The 17740-nt window shown below is 45.5% G+C and overlaps 1 protein-coding gene across 10 annotated transcripts in view; it reads right to left on the bottom strand.

Moving 5' to 3' along the window:
* Positions 1-17740, bottom strand: part of ARHGEF1 (Rho guanine nucleotide exchange factor 1) — a 1792426-nt gene that overhangs the window by 682908 nt on the left and 1091778 nt on the right. For all 10 annotated transcript variants that reach the window (XM_069640923.1, XM_069640913.1, XM_069640921.1 and 7 more), the window contains one exon: positions 10503-10628. In XM_069640923.1, coding sequence (XP_069497024.1) covers positions 10503-10628 — 126 coding nt within the window. The remainder of the gene's footprint in view (positions 1-10502; positions 10629-17740) is intronic.

The raw sequence follows: 17740 nt of genomic DNA, 5'->3' as shown, positions 1-17740 counted from the left end.
TTCACTCTTGCTCAAACTTGTCTACAATTTAACTAGGGAGTTGTGCATACTTTTCTTGACTGATTTCAACTTGCTTTATTAACTGTGATTAATGTGTTGAACTAGAAGTGTGTAAAATAAATATATATTCTTTTTAATACAAAGCTTTGGTCAGTGTTTCCTTGTACCATAGCACTGTAGTCCTATTGTGTAAACCCTGAATACTGCTCATCTCCCTTTTGAGATAAGTCTGACTGCTTAGCCACAGCTACCAACTAAATCTTTGTGGTACAGACTGATACCAAAGGGGATTTATTGCTCATACCTGTAGTCTTAATCTTCTGTAGTGCTCCCTAAGGGAACTGCAAAGTATTCTGCCTAACAATGGTCTTGCACACGCTGATGAAATTTGCCAATCGGCCTCCCTCCGGGGTGCAGGGGTGGGGGCCGGACGTCGTGGCTGGTTCAGTCCTGCTTGGCGGCCGGCGTGTCACCCTGGGAGCCTTGACGACGACGGCCGCCACCTCCGAAGACCTTGGAGCGACCCTTGTTGGCTTCCTGGGTCGTGGAACGGGAGGGTTTGCGGTAAGAGGATGAGCCCCTGCCGAAACCCTTCGAAGATCTAGTAGACTTCCCTCCAGAGGGACGAAAGGACGGACGATGCTGTTGCAGTGTGTCCAAGGCACAGGCCGCCTCGGTCTGTCTTGATGGCCTGGAGGGATTCGTGGACAGCCTTCCCGAAAAGGTCATCTCTGTCGAACGGTATGTCCAGGACCCTCGTTTGTACCTCCTGTCTAAAGTTGGTGGCTCTGAGCCAGCCATGACGACGAAGGCAAACCCTGTTTCCCATATGGCGGAAACCAGTGCCTGCAATGTCCAGGACCACGGTGATGGCCTGGTCCAACGCCACCTCGCCTTCCTGAAGAATCTCCAAAGCCTCGACCAGTTTGTCATCGGGGAGGAAATCCAGGAGTGGAGCCATCTTGTACCAAAGCTTGCGGTCGTATCTGGCCACGATGGCTACGGTGTTGGCCGCCTTGACCGTCGTCGCCACTGGGTAGATGACCTTTCTACCCATGGAATACAATTTCTTCCCCTCGTTGTCCAGGGGTGCAGATGCAGAAGACGAGTTCAACGACTTCTTTCTGGCGCCCTCCGAGACCACCAAGTCTGACAATGGCTGAAACCGCAGCCACTTGGGCGCAGACTCCGGCACCCTGTATTTCTTTTCAAGTCGGTCTCTCTTCACTGAGGCTGAGGCGGGGTTCCTCAGCTGAGCCAGCCCCTCATCCTAGACGTCGTCCTGGAGCGGTACCGACATGATGATGTTCTTCTTCACCTCCCGGCGCTGGTATAGCTTCTCTTTCGGAGTAAGCTGGAAAAGCTCTGACACACGGGCGATCATGGAGTGGACGGATCCCATTTTGTTCGGGGGAGAAGCCCTTGGTATCGGGGACATCCTGCCATAGTCTCCGTCCCCCTGAGGGGTGCGGGGGGAAGCGATGGTCGGAACGGAGGCATAGGGTGCCTCCTCCTTTTCTTCGGCGGTGGTGGCCTCAGTGTCAACGGGTCACCACCGATGGTGCCGCTGGTGGCGGCGTCAGCATCCTCTTGAATCTTCGACACTAGCGTGTGGAGGGTCAAGAGAATATCCTGCGACAGGTCTCTAGGAGGTACCTGGGGGACAAGGTCGCTGGGCCCAGCACCCATGTAGTCGTCCCTGTTGTCACTGTCGTCGCCGCCTCTAGCGGGCGTCTCCTCGATGTTCTCATTGTTGTCACCACCCTCTTCCGGGATGGTGTGGACGGAAACTATCTCATCCTCCTCGGATGAAGAAATGTCCATGCCCTGGAGTTCTTCTCCGCCCCCGCTTCTTCGGGTCCTGAGGGGTCTGTCTCGGGCTAAGGTCTGGCATCCTCCTCCCCAGAGTCTTTTCTATTGGCTTAGATGAAGCCTCCCGCCTGGAAGGAAGAGCCACCCTGGGCCAGTCAGCCCCTTTCGCCTGCGAGAGGGCGGCAGCGACCATCTCGATGGACGAGGACGTTTTGGTCTGGATCACCTGGGCCTTCACTGGCAGGTCGGACACCTTGTCTTGCTTGGCCTTCTATGGTTTCTCCCGCAGCTGCCTTGGGGTAGCTGACTTACTCTTGGACGAAGAGCTGGAGACGAACGTGTCCTGACCATCATAGGACCCGCTTGTGCAGTGACACAGTCTTGGGCCCCCATGGATGGAGCACCCTCAAAGGACTTAGAAGCCCGCTCTGGTTGGCTGGATTCTGATGAGGCATGCGCCCCTCTGAACCACCCGAGGTAGAGGCCTTGGCTTTGAGCCACGTCACCAGCCGGACGGGACGATCCTTCATCATGCGCTTGGAGAAGCCATGGCAGATCTCACAATCTTCTTCCTTGTACATCGGGTGTATACAATACAGGCACTGGGAATGCTGGTCATCCGTGAAGACATGTCGCAAACCACAGCTTGAAGAGGGACGCTCCGTCCTTCTCCTCCGACGTGACCCAACGCAGTGTAGGCCTGGTGGCTTCTGGAAACTTCCAAGAAGAAAACAATCAACAATTTCTGCCCTTGAGGGGCAATGAAAGTTGCCGAAAAATAGGTCCCTGTTAATTGGATGGCCAAACGATGAAGCACACAGGCTCGATTGACCAAAAACAGTTTTCCTACCAAAAAAGCGCAAAAAAGCAGAAAGCTTGAAGAACAAACTGCGAGGACTCCCAACACCTGAACGTGTGGTAAAAATCTGAAGATGGCTGCCAGAGGAGGGGCTTAGGGAGAGGGCAGTCATTGGCTGGGGGCAGTATGACCCAGAGCTCAGTGATTGTTGTATAGGAGGAAGACAAACGAAAGTGAAACTTTTTTCTTTTACCGAGGTGCCCCAGCCCGACGACAGGAATATTCATGAGCATGTGAATCCATGCCAGACCCTATGCTGGAGAAATAACTATTTTTCTGCAACTACAAATGTGTAAAGGTGCGTTTGTGCCTATGTATTTACTGAGTTCATTGTACTTCCCTAGAACTCACATCTCCCTACTAAGATAAGCCTGGTTGCTCTGCCATACTACTAGAACCTTGAGTAGTATCGAAGTACTAGAAGTTGAGGTTGGTATATCAAGGGATAGTTAAGTCTTACCACATGTAGACTTTAGGAAAACTCACCTAACATCCTACTCCTAGTGAAACCTACCATGGGCTTAGCTTGCTGATCATGTATTCATGGGGGATGCAGATAGCTGTATATCACACCCTTCCAGAGCATCTATAGAGATACATTGGGGTGGAAAACCCATTGAACTTAAATCCTGCCCTAGGACACTGGTCCATGGGGCAACTCTACAAGAGAACATCCCTATTCCACCGATTAGAACAAACTAACTTTACTTACCTGTAAACCACCAAGAAATCCTGCTGGACTCTGCCACGTTTGAACTTTGAACACTGTATCCTGCCTATACTGCTCAACTCCTAACCTCTGGTGGCCTAGTGCCCCTCTGAATATTGTAAGACTATCATAAAACAGGGTTGGACTCTAAGACAGGCTGGAATAAGGTTATTAAAAGTTACAGCAAGTTGGGAAAGTTAGAATGTATAGTTCAGATGATTTTACTAAGATCAGTTAATGTAAAAGTGATTCTAAAAGTTATTACTCAAGAAACTTGCAATTGTGTTCTACATGCGTTACTGTGTTTTAGTACTTAGCGAATATTTAACAGTGTGCCTTATATTTTTGATAAAGGATTATTTTTATGTAACTACGCGTATCAGCATTTCCGTGAATTAGTGTATGCTCAGAGTTCTTTGAACCTTCCTATAGCCCTCCTTCCCCCCTCCTAGACTAAGCCTGGCTGATCAGTCATTCTACCAAACCTTTGTGTGGTTCAGGCAAAGCTAAAAGTTGGAACCCTGTACATCCAAGTTGGGCTTTTCAAAGTTATGTCACAGACAATAACTTGTATAAAATCCGCTAACAATTCTAACTAGGGTGACCTCCTAAAACTGTCCACTGGGGCACATTCTAGAAATCCATCTTAACAGTCTGCACCGCAGAAGTCTTCATATCTTTGGGTCTCCGGCTGGTAGCTGCCTGGAACCGATTGCTGTGCACCGCCGACGACCAATACTAAATTCTGACACCCAAAGTGACCTCTGGGCTTTCCTCGATCAGATCAGGTGCAGAAGATTGTGTTCCCAACGGATTCTGGAACACCTGCTGTGGTCTCTGGAAGAATACGAGTCCGAAGTTAAGTTAACATACCTGTTTCTATCCACCCCCATCCCCCTGTCCTCCGTAAGGTTACATTTAGCATACAGTCCTGGCCTTAAACTCACTCTTGCCTAATCATTGGTGGTGGAACCTGGGTTAAGGAACCTTCCCTAGGTATATCCTAGTGTGTTGGATTGAGTGCAGTACCCACTGTTAGGGGAGTTTTTTCCAAGTCCACTTGAGGCAAGACTTCATAAAACTATCCCAATGGTATACAGGTCCCCAGCTCTTAGTATCAGTCCGTACTACTCATGGAACCTTGGTAGAGTGGCAGAGCAGTCAGGCTTATCATAAGAGGTAGATGGGAGCTGTAGGTAAGTATACTGAACCCATTTAGTAATGCAATTCAAACAAACACTTTATAAAATAGATTATATTTAAACAAGAGAAGTTTTAAAATACTTGGATCATTACACCAATACACATAGGAATAAGTGTAGATACTTGAAGTTGCTTGCAGTTACGATTGTTACAACGTTTGACACTAGCGCATGTTCTACTGTATTATCGGTACTACTACATTACCCTGGGTAAGAAGAAATGTTCGTGGCTGGATTCTCCTTCATTTAACAGCGCTGGACTGACCTCCGGATTCCTTGGTCTGGTGGCGAAAGGCAGGACAATGGATGGGATCTCTCAGCACCAGTCTCGAGGAAGGGCCACTGCCACAAATTTCCTCAGCTTCACTGGACAGTCTGATGCTGTAAAAAAGGCATCAAAACTGCAAAGGACACAATTCTCCCGGTCAATCTTCTTGTCCTGCACTCTGGTGAGGGGCTTGGATAAGTCGGATTGCGTCTCTGGAGGTTCACCTGGAGCTCAGCAAAGACTTGGACAAATTTGGCCTTGGCAAGATGATGCACTAGGATTGGGTCAGAGGTCTCCTGGTATTTGCAGTCCACAGCACCTCGGGAGATGTTTTATGTTCTAGTGCATTTGTATAGCGCCTTATGTACCATTCTTATGATGTCTAAGCGCTGTGGGTTGAATGCCCTCGACGACCATGGTCCGTATCAGTTGAGAGATTGGTGTAGTAAATAGTGCTTGGGTGCACTTGGCATGTGAGCAGGTTGGCTGCAATCTAATGGCAAGTTTGGTACAGTGAATATCAGGGATCAGTGTAGTGTGTGCAGCAAGGAGGGTGGTTTCCGAGTTAGCGTTCTGGCTGCCCTGGGGCATGTATAAGAGATTGTGTGCTGCTAGGCCGATTTTTAGGAGGGGGGAGGGGGGGCATAGCAGCATTTTACCAGGCTGTTGAGGTGTTCTATGAGCTATGTAGATGTGTGCAGCTAGACCAAATTGGTCGAGGGGCGTTGCTGCGTACTATTGTTTGTTGATGTAAAGTGGAGAGTGAGCATACTGGTAGGAATGAGTGTTTAGGGTTATCAGTGGGTGGCCCGCTTGCTTGGGATGTTCTTGGAGCCCAGTGCGCTGCCTGTGTCTGCACTAGTGGTTTGTGGTAGTGGATTTCAGTGCAAGGTAAAATGATCGGTGGGGTATATTGTGTTGTCTTGGTCCGACCGTCCATTAGCAGACGCTTTGTAGTCGGACTTGGAGGGCCCATTTTCTGGGTCCCTGGAGGGACATTAAGCTGGGTTACTGGGTGCTTCTTGGGTTATTGTATGATTTTCCGCAGGGTTGTAGCCAAGCTTAGTTGCTTTTGTGCCACCGGTGCATGGTTGTCGGTTGTTAATCCTTGGTAGCCAGGGGTCGACGCCTCTATTGATCATATAGCACCAGTTATGATTTGGTGGTTGAGGTAGGTGCGTGTGGCTTGCAACTGCATAGGCCGGAAATCCTTGTTCTATAGGCCGACTTCTGCGCCCTGACTGTTCCTGCTATTTTGGGGGTGGGGTAATTAATTGGTCAGCCACCTCTATGGCTCTCCTGTTTTGTTTCAGGTTAGTGCTGATTTTCACAGGACTTAGGTCATTGGGAGATTGGACTATGCCCCACCCCTCAACCAAGTCTGGCTGAATTGGATGGAGAGATCATTAGTAGCAGGGTAGTCATTGATCTTAGGGTGCGTGAAGGGTGCTGGGGAGAATTCTCATTCCTGTGCCAATTCCCTTTAACCTTAGAGATCCCCAGCTCTTTTGCTGGACTATTTAATTTTAACCCTGGAGCGAGTGAGACCTTTTTCTCACTCTCGTGTTTTGACCTGATTTGGCTTATGTGTTTCCACTGTTTTTTGAGTCTGACAAACGCCATAGGCATCTACTTTTTAAATGGTGACACACAGCACCGTTAGTGCAGTGTCACTGAGAAATCCTTTAGATTTCTCATAATATTTAAATACCTTTTCTTGTGTGAACTACTGTTCCCAAGAATAGTAAATTGAAATTGACTTTACTTATCTTTTCTCTTTGTGGGTCCAGCATACACCAACTTATTTGGAGTGCTGGGGGGATACCTAGTAGCGCCTTATACATTGCATTCTCATGTAAAAAAAATGTATGTTACTCTCACTACTTTAAATGGCTGGTGGCAGTGGTTTAAATGTTCCTACCATTATGCTTTTCTACCACAGGCTGAATCCTCAGCTGCAGTATAGCACCCATGGGTGACAATTTTGTCCAAATGGCTGCAGTCTTATTTTTTTGCCATTTTCTGTTTGTGAGGTCTTTCTTGGGTTTTATTCTGCGCACTGAGCCAGGTTTGAGCCCTTTGTTCATTTTGCCTTTGCCGGGCTTCAGCCCTAAAGCCCGCCTCTGGCTCCAGCGTGTCTGGAAAGGCAGAATGTGAAGGGGGTGGGGGTGGGGAAGGTGTTCCAAAACTCCCCTGTCCTTGAGGAATGCCTGAATGCAACCAGTCCCGATTGGCTGGCGGGTTGTCCTTTCAAGACTGTGATCGACAGCCTAGGCTGTGCATTAATGGGAGAAACCTGCTTAAGTGAGGAAAGAGACCATCTTCCCCGATTGGGCTTACTTCTTTGCTGCTGCAAGAACAGAGTGTCAGGGTTCGAATAAACCGTAGTTGAGTGCAACGTCTGCAATCCACCAAGAAGCTCCAGGAGTCTCCTAAGGACCCTCCAAAAGCAAGACGACCAGAACTTGAGTCCCCTCACCAGAGTGCAGGACTCAAGGAGTGAAGGAAGCCCAACCGGTATCCAAGATCCGCGGTGGTGCTGTTTACCGAGTGCTGAAAATGCGAAGTGCTGTTGATCCAAAAAGAGCCTGCATCTGCCGATGACCTCCAAATTGCTTCCGCAGGAGCCCTCCAGACGTCCTCCCTCTTGTCCCCACAACTGAGGCTCAGGAACCCAGGGTCTGCACCACTGCAACAGGACAGAAGCCAGCTGGACCACTCTTCTTCTAACCAAAGGTACTGTTCTGACATGGGATAATTATCCCAGTGTCTGTAGCTTGCTCTTCTCAGTCGATACTTGCAGTAGCTGCTTCTTCCAGAGTTGATTTCAGGTCTACCCTTCACATGTGTAACAGCTTGTGACCCTACAGTGATTATTCTTCAACAAACTCTCTAACTTTGTGCACAACTTTTACTATCTAAGAAGTGCCTCAGCTCCATAGATTTTGCTCCAATTGACTTTGGCTGTCCTGGCTCCCTGCAGACACATCTATTCCAGCTGAATTTGATACTTACTGCCCCTCATAGATGATGCATTGGTTTTAAACTAGTATTGCTGGGAAAGGTTTTTATCTAGACTTCACTGGAAGATTTAAAGTGCTCACATGCTCTGATAACCTGTTTAACCCTTTTCCTTCCTATAACCTTTCCTTTCTACAAACCTCAGAATTTACAAAGTGTACTACTGATTTATAAATGCAATTACTGTCCTCAGGGCGTAGGAAGTGTGTAAGAAGCATCTCTAAAGGGCATCTACTAGCTTTGTGTTGATTCTGAACAGGTATTTTAAAGCATATTTGATTGCTACATATATTGCCCTCTTTAAAGAAAGCTTATTTAAAAACTATTGTTAAATAATTATTTTAACAAAAAAAACTTAAGTGTTACTTGGACAATTGTATTTGTGGATTTCATTGCTACAGCTCTACAGCTCACATTTACCCCTCTTGAGACAAGTCTGGCTGCTCAGTCACACTACCAACTTGTGTAGTACAGACCTATAACAATAACATGTTATTGCGACTCTCTGTGACCCCCCCACACCCTTTGTCATCACACGAACGACATGCCCATGTACACTGGATGCCAGCTAACGAGGCATGCCTTGTGAACTGGTCTGGCCGAGTTATCCATCTGATTAAACCGGCTTATCACCACTGCAGGTAGGAACTTTCTGACTCCTATTTTGACATAGTGTGCTTGTGTGATCAGAGTTGTCCTAACATGTATTCATTTCTTTCCAGTCACAGGGTTAGCAATCTCTTGTTCGTCTGACTGGTATTCTTCCCCACATGTGGCGATGAGAAACAGGCAACTTTATCTATATCCTCTCTCTATAGCCCTCTTATATGAGCACAAGCGGTCTGTGAAGGCTTGCTTTGGGCCCCTCTGCTATAAATTTGCAAAGGTTATGTATTTCAAATCAATAGGAAAAATCCCATAGGTCTTCTGCAGCTATAGGGAACGGTCAGACATGTTCTCTGTTTACTCCAAAGGTGCAGCAGACTGGGCAGTCACCCAAAAGGAGAGACCAAAGGACTCCAAAATAAGAGTTTGGGCCAAGGGTTCGATAACCAGGATGCCATGAAGTGCTGGTTTTAAACAAGGCCCCATCCTGACTATTAACAGTAGGCGGCTTCAAAATCCCATTACACCCAGACCGAGGGGACCCCTATGAAAGGAACCTACTTGTGGATCAGGATCGCAGGACCAGGAGATAGTTACTCACTGTGCTGTTTGCTCAAAATTCGGCCCAGGAATGTCAAGTCCATGGGTGAGTTTGGATGTCAGATTTTAGCTTGACTAGCAGCAATTGGGGGTTTAGAGTGGTGGGAATTAAACACACGACCCCGCAAGGATCCGAATGAAGAAGGACCGCAAAAAAAAGGAAACATCTGGAGAGGCTACCCACACAATAGAAAACTCAGCAACAACAAAGACAGCAACAGGAGCATGGGAGGGACCCAACAAGAGTCTCAAGTCAGGGCATGGGAGCAGCAGAGTACATCTAACAAGAAAATAATCCCATGACAGCAGCCAGATACCCAAGATAACCCACAAAAGAACAGAGGTGAAACAGCAGCATGCCATTTGGATTCCCAAACCAGGAAGACCAAGAGGGATCTTATAGCTTAGGCACTTGAGCATGAAGGAGGTTATGAGGGTATAGCAACTGCAGATTAGGAAGATTCCGGCAAGGGCCAGCCAGTTACGACGACAGCAAGAAGCAAAATAAGAGTCCTGGACTGGATTGTACCAGAATGGATGATCTGGGTGCACAGTACCAAGGAGCCAGGGTCGCAAGGTAAGTATCAGGAATAGATTAAAGGAATTCACCATGTCTCCCCACTGCACTGATGGCACATTCACTCAAAGACAGGCCTAAACTATCCCACCAATTACAATCCTTGCAGAACACAAAGGTTTTGTCGGTCAGTCAATCAGGCAGAGCCAAAAACACACCAAAACAGAGGCAATCACACACTGGTGTCTAGACCAGTTGAAATCATAACAAGGGGGGGAAGGCATGCTTTTGTGGGACCAGGTCAGCCAAAATCGTCATTTTGGCTGTGCTGCAGTCCACACAGACAAAGGATGTGGCCAAAAAGGAACAGACCAGAAGTAGGATTTTAGCCCTCCCCCAGTGACTACCATATAGGCGCACTGGGCTAATAATGTGTTAAAAGTGGCAACAACCCTTGTGTAGTGAAAACGAAATTACAGACACTACCAGCCTATTCCAAAAAAGACTTTCAGGGTGATAAAACCACCATGGGTCGAAAATGGGTGCTTAACATACATGCATACCTGCTGTAGTAGCCATATAGGCTGGACAAGGCAGCACAGCAGGAAAGAAAATTGGTTGCAGTGACAGGGAAACTTTAGCCAAAGTCCCTCTAGCTACAAAAGAAAAGTCAAAATAACATGGTTCTGCAAAAAGGTTCAAGTGACCTAAAACGTCACAGTGCCAAACCCAAACTATAAAAATTTTAACTGCCCTAAAAACTGTATTTCCCCATTTTATAAAGTTGTATGAAAACAGACACTAAGTAGAATGTGCAATTTTCTCATATGTTAAGCAGAAAGTCAGATGTTAGAAAGAAATATATGGCGCCCAAGCAAATCACACTTCTCAGGATGTCCAACTCTTACCCGAATGAATTCATTGAACCTAAAGTCCCTTTTCTGCTTTGTTTTGAGCTGCTCCAGGGCGAACGACTGGCGACTGCAAAAACGAGAAGAGATTTTCTGGAACCAGCTACCCTCTGTGCCATCAAACTGTGGAAAGAAAAACAGGTGAAAAGGAAGAAGTAAACAAAGAAAAGGCAATACACAGGAACAACACAACAAACACAAGAAAGCAATTGTTAGGATGACCTCTTTGACCCTACGTGTAGGAACAAGATAGATCAACCTACTTTGCATTCAAAGGTGCTTCCCCCTGGAAAAACTGACTCCAAGTGCTAAAAGGTCAGAGTAGTCAAGACAAACTCTTAAGAAAGAAAGAGTATGGTTTAAACGACAGTGCATACATGTAACTAGAACACAATAAGGGCTGGTGCACACAAAAGTAACCTTTCAATAAAAGATTATTTCAGAGTGTGAGACTCATGAGTCGCAAAAGTGTTCAGAAGTCTGATGGGGAAACAGTAGCGGCCAGCATTGTGGGGAAAACAGTAGTGAAGAGGACAAGCCAATGGTCCCACAAGATACCAAAATACTAAGTATAAGAGTCAAAAGTGGAAAAACTACATATCCCAGAATGCCCCACCAGCCAACTACTAGGCAAAATAGAAGGGACACGAGTGAACAAACAAAGACACAATCTTCATATCGCAGAATGCCCCAGCCGATGCATGTTCAACATAAAAGCCTGAAAAGGGGTAAAGAAATGAGATGGGGAAGACGGAAAACCACGTTTCCATATTTATTTATTTATTTATTCATATAACGAGGAACGCTTGCAGGCAGGAGTTAAAAATAAGGCAGGCTATGCGAGGGTTAAGCAGGGAGGAGGAGAATTAGCCTCAGTGGTGATAAACACAAGGCTGGGAACGCCCGATGTTAATTGCTGGGGAGGAGGGCCACAGGAGTTAAAAACAGGTGAAAACAACTCAACTTGTCTCTCGCCTTGCAGGAATGGAAGGAGGCTGACGGAGCGAACTCGGACTGGTATGAGGCCAGTTCCCCATATCGGTGGGCATATTAGAAGGAAACGAAAAACACACCGAAGTGCCCCATGCCTGGTTTGAAGACCGAATGCTCAACGGATGAAGGCTCTTGAGTAAAAGGAGATTCCAGTATGAAAACAGACACCGGACGTTTTGTTTAAGAAATTCCAAGCCCAAGGCCAGCAAGGAACGACTGCATCCTGGAGAGCCATCAGCAAGCCGGGGAAAGGTTATGAAACAAGCACTAGAGTAGAAGGCGTGCGGAGAAAACGCTCTAATCCAGTACGAAGTAAGTTCGGCTTCGAGGAGGTTTTCCATACATATTGTTAAGGTGCGAATTGCATTTTTTTTTTAAGGAAAGGCTTTATGGACTGCATTTAAGTTGAAACCCGGCTCGCTCTGGTTTGCCCTTGACGAACTTTATTGAAGAACGTTTAAAATCATGGAGAAAGTCCTATGTTACTGATTCTGCCTTATGAAATATAAGTGACATATTTAACTGAACGTCGTGATAACTGCTGGCATTAAATAAATATCTGTTACCACTCCTTTCCGTCTCTGGCTCACTACTTAACAAAGTCTGATAAAGTCCAAAACACCCTTCAGAGAAACTTGGAAGACCTCGACCGGCAATTGCCAGAAATTGCCTTTATAATTGTTAAGAAGATTTTTCTTACACACCTACAGGGCTTACAGTGGTTTTCCACAAACGCTATCCTAACTCTTCAAGTGTTAGTATGGCCGAGAGGTCAAAGAAAAGACTTTGGAAGAATAAAAGATGGTTAAAAGGGACAGTAAGCACTTCCAAAATAGCAATAAAGGAATGTCCACACAATATATTAGTAACAATATATGTTTATCAAATGTTGTGCAAATGAATACTGGCAGTTTAACAGATAAGAAAATTAACTATTTTCGAAAAAGATTCACAATACGTGACCACACAGTAAAAATAATGTTGCCAGCGTTCATTAAAGTGCAGCAGGACATTTGATAAGGTTCATAGACGCTTTTAGGAATTAAACCCTGTTAAATGTAAAATGGATTCCCTTTAGGATAAAGGTGTGTTCGCTCATTGGTTGAATAGTTCCCAAAAGATATCAATGATACAATGGAAGTCTACGGGTCAAGTCTAGATCTGTAAATAGGGCCCTATGCAGAAAGGACCCAAAAGATCATCCTGAGACAGATTGAGTGATCAGACTTCACCATCAAGCTTTGATAGGTTTCAGAAATAAAGCTCCAGAGGTCATCACCATCCTTGTGCGAGTCCTTGTGACCTGTGTGAGTCCTTTGCCTTGGCGAGTCTGCAATCAGTTTCATTGTTTGACAAGATACTGATAAAGAGCTTATAGCCCTAAACCAGAGGCAAAGTGTGACTAATCTCCAATCACGCACTACTGAATCATTCAAAGGTTTGACAGCTGATCAGTGATGGTAGTCACATACAAACATCTACAGGCATTAAAGTGGGGCAAACTTGGGGAATGTCAATTGTAGAGGACTCCTGTCATTCCACTCTCCGGTAGGGACGGGCACAACTACGGAAGCACTTTGTGAGCGCTTGAATACAGTTCCCATCAGGAATGTAACCTGTTAGGGAGATGTATCACTTTTACGCTTCATCCCCTCTCCTATTGAGATCCCCAGCACTTTTTTCTGGACTTCTGGACCTTTTTCCTAATATCCTGAATGAGTGGAGCCTTTGTCCACACATTCATTCTTATGGGGTCAGTCTTTTGGAACTCTGTTCTTTGTGGTTTATTGTCCTACGGTGTCTATGTTCCTCCATATCTCCTACGTTTTCTGTATTTTACTTTTGCAGCACACAGCTCCTTATGGTCAGTGTTGCTGGGAACCCTTTGAGCTCTCCTTTGAGAGTATGTGCTGAAAATGAATAAAAGGTGAGGCTCCTGAAGTGAAAGGCAAGTCGACCACTGGAAACTGTAGTAACCGAAAACGACGGCGACCAGAAACACCTGCAGACCCTTTGCAACACTGTGAAGTGACTATTGCTGTCCTGATGCCATCTCCCGATGTACTGGGCCTCTACAGAGCTGCAGACTGCGAATATCAGGAGACCTTCGACACAAATGGAAGTGCATCATCTTTGAAAGGCTGAATCCGTCCAAGTCTTTGCTGAGCTCCAGGTGAACCTCCAGACACACAATCCGACCCGTCCAAATCCCCTCACCAGAGTGCAGGACTCCTGGAAACTAAGAAGATTGACTGGGCGAATCGTGTCGTTTTTTGGTGCTGAAGAAAAGACGCCAATATCGTAGACTGATCAGAAGAGCGGAAGAAACCCATGTCAGAGGTCCTCCCTCGAGACTGCTGCTGTGAGATCCCATCCATTGGCCTGCCTATTGTCACCAAACCAAGGATTGTCCTGCCTATTGTCACCAAACCAAGGACTCCGGAGGTCATGTCCAGCACTAACACATTGAGGAGAATCCAGCCACAAGCATTTCTCCAAACCTAAGGTACTGTGGGGGAAAAGGGCATTGCTTAACTTAAACCAAAAAGTTGCTCCAGAGCGTTAGAATGCATGTAGAGGTGTCCAGGTCCCCCCCCCCCCCGACACTCTTACTTCTGACCCAAGCTGCTGCTGCTTGTGTCCCTTTACCAAGTCCTTTAACAGGGTGTCTGAAGTTGTGTTAATTTTCCTGCATCTTAAAAACTAGAGACTAGAAAGTATCCACAGGAACATTTGTTTTGCTGATTCACAAGACTTTGAAACCTCTCTGAACTGCCTCTAGCTAGATTTGCAAATTGGATTAAAAGCCTTGCTGTGCAAAGAAACTGCCTCTATAACCTTAAGTTCTGCTAGTATTTGACTAACCAGCTCTTTTCCCTTCTAAAAGAATTAATTTTATGTAATTTTGCTAACTTAATGTTATTACCATATTTCTTCTGTTTTACGCAAGTGCGCAGTAGTACCGATAATACGGTAGAACCGCCATTAGTGTCAAACGCTGTAACAAATGTAACCACGAGCAACTACAAACTAAGTAAGCAGCGGCCTTTGAAAAGCACCTAAAGGAGTCTTCTGTGCTTTGGTTATATGCGGCAAGTATTTTAAAACATCACGTGTAAATATAATAAATATAGGTTTTAATATACACTTATTGGGTAAATGTTTCTTTGAATTGCATTACTAACTGGGTTTAATGTACTTACTGTTTGGTAAGATTTTCAGGTTTATGATACATTTTCCTGACCTCTGTCAACCCCAGAACATTTTGCTTAAACTTGGTGATTATTTTCCCATGTCCCGGAGTGAAGGGGAACCTTTTCCCCTCTCACCGAGTCTTTTACTCTTTTTATGGGTGACCTTTTTATGTCTCTCGATAGTGTATGGTTGAAGTTAGTTTCCTACAACCTTTGGCCTTTGGCTGGGTTGCCCCAATGGGCTCCCCTGTTCATTTCTCTTTCATGTACTTGGGTGAACTACAGTTCCCAAGTAGTAAAGAGGGATTTTCATCCCCCTTTACATTTTATATAGTGAGCCAGCACACCCAAAGTTATGTGGAGTGCTGGGGGGATACAATGTATCCCCTCTCATACTTACCTGTAACATTTTTGTAACAATTGCAAATTTGCTTGAATGGCTGGTGGCAGTGGTTTTACTTTCATGACCTTTAGTAATATTTATTCGTAGGCTGTTAATTCAGCCTCGGGAAAGCACAGAAGGGCCACCTTTTTAAAAGAAATGGTGGGATCATTCAAATTTCGCCATTTATTGTTTGCTTGTAGTTTGAGGATTTCTCCTACAATTCTAGGTGGGAACGACTTCAGTGGGAGTTTTGTCTTTGGCGGGAATGCTTTGCATTCCCAGCCAAGGCTCCAAAGTGTCTGAGAAGGTAGGAAGCAAGGGAGGAGTCCAAAATTCTGCAGACCTTTGTCTTTTACCTTGTCTGAAAGGTGCTCAGTCTCAATGGGGGGCTGGCTGTCCTGACTGGAAAGCCAGACCACCCCTTCCTGTAAAATGCAGACGTCGTGCTGTAGTTCCTGCTAAATACTCCGAACCTGGAAGCTGCTGACAAGCGAAGACGGCTGTAGATATTTCCAGCGACCGGAGAGCCTGCTGTGTAACTGGAGCCTGCTGTAACCATTCGTTCCAATCTAACTGAGGATCCTGCAAAGGACGACCCTGACCGAGAGCCTGGTGAGATCCACTAGACTCAAAAAGACCTGGATTTTGAGCCATCCCAAATAGTGCTGCAACTTTGCAGGCTGCAGTACAAATTACCCTGGGACATCGAGCTATCGGGTGGTGCACTGTGTTCCGAATTCTGAATCAAGCAGAAACTTTGGTGGCATCCTGCTGGCCCTCCAGAGACATGATTTGAGTGTTGGACCAGATTAGATGCAAGAATCTAACCAGCGATATTCAGTATTTTCCTGGCTCCTGAAAAGGGCTCCAAATCTACAGAGCCGCATCCAGCAGTGAAGAAACTCTTGCCTGGAACCTTCCCCGTTGATCCCGGCTGCAAAATCCCTTCAAGTCCTGTCTTCCGTCTTCATGACAGAGGAATTAATCGACTGGGTTTTGGCTGCAGATCCCGAAGTCTCCCCCGCTGCAATTCTTCATCTGTGCTGAGGTACTGTGGTGGATGGAGTATTTACTTACCTTAAGCCTGTGTGGTTTCTGTATAGCTTTGGGGTTTTTGTTGTGAGTGGGAGTCCTCTCATACAGTTCACCCAGGCCCACTGCTGGAACCAGTCTAGGGTGTCTTCTCAGAAGTCCCTGGTCCCTTTCTAACTTTAAAGTGAACTACTTACTTGCTTTGAAGAGACTTCCTCAGGAACTCTGAACTTTTCCTGCAACTGAACCCATTCTCACCCTGCCTACAGCTGGCACCTAGACCACTAGGGTCCTTCCTCTGCCTCAGACTAGGGAAGGACTGGATAAGAAGAGGATTCTGCCTTGAAAAGTATAACACATTTTCAAAAGTAAGTTACTTGTGAACGAGTTGGTTGGCAACTACCCCTCTGAGTGAGCAGTTACAAAAGTTCTTACTTACCTTGAATGTGTTCTGCTAATTCTGAAAAGTATATGAAAGGTTATTTTACTCTCCTGTGAATTGGTTATGCCTCTTTCCCAAAACGAATGCTGTTGGTTTCACTTAACTATTTCTTTCAGAATATTAGTGTATAAGTTTACCAACTGGGTATTGCTTCCCCTGACCTGTTGTATAGCCTGTCTAGAATAAGTCTGCCTTTGTTGGTTTTACTTATCTTGAAGATTTGAGTGCCATCCTAAAATAAGTCAAATATTTATTGCTTACCTTAGTCTGTGTTCCACTGATCTGAAAAGCAACTGTAATAGTATATTTCACCCTTAGGTTTAACCTGCCTAGAATAGCTTTGTGCCTTTCCTAAAAAGTGTCCTGTAGGTGTAGCTGACCTTGGTCGGCCTGGTGCAATCGTAAATTACTGTAGAAAGTTATTGGTTACCTTAGCCTGAGTTCCACCGATCTGAAAAGCAGCTGTAATTGTAAATTACACAATAAGTTCTTACTCGCCTGGTATAACTGTTATCCTGAATACAGTTATAGGTTTATGCTGTTCCTTGAATCTGTGTTCCACTATTCAGAAAAGTATCATTTTAACAGGGGTAGTTTTACTAGGTGATTTCTTAACTGAGTGTCACTGCACGACTGACAGTGTCTACGGCCCTTGACGTACTGTAATCTAAAAGTAACTGATGGTTGTATTCTTCATGAATAGGTGTGTCCTATACTAAATGTGTTTGATGCGGTCTGACTTCCGTAGAAATACTGTAGTTTTCTGAACAGGGACTATGCTTTGGTCTGTGTACTTTAAAGCATTGTGTTGTGTTTTTATATTTGTGTTGATATATAATGTGATAGTACTTATTTTCCCAAGATTCCTTGCATACTTGTATTTAAATAAACCTTTTATTTTTACAATACATAGTGTTTGTGTTTCTTTGGACCATATGTATGCTACACATTCTTTGTACCAAGCAACATCCCTATCCCACATTCTAAGATAAGCCTGGCTGCTCGGTCTACACTACCATATACTCAGATGGTACAGCCTTGTTAAGGGGAATTCTCAGAAAAGTGCTAATTCCTCTCTACCTTACAGATCCCCAGCACTACGCTGGACTCTGGGACTTTTTAAGTTTTAACCTGGAGAGAGTGAGAAGTTTTTCACACTCTCTCATGTATTTTTCAGTGATTTAACACT

This window comes from Ambystoma mexicanum, chromosome 1q (assembly GCF_040938575.1).
Source record: "Ambystoma mexicanum isolate Mex_15411 chromosome 1q, UKY_AmexF1_1, whole genome shotgun sequence".
Lineage (NCBI taxonomy): Eukaryota > Metazoa > Chordata > Amphibia > Caudata > Ambystomatidae > Ambystoma > Ambystoma mexicanum.
Note: the sequence above shows the minus strand (reverse complement) of the source record. Positions and strands in the feature narration are given on the sequence as shown.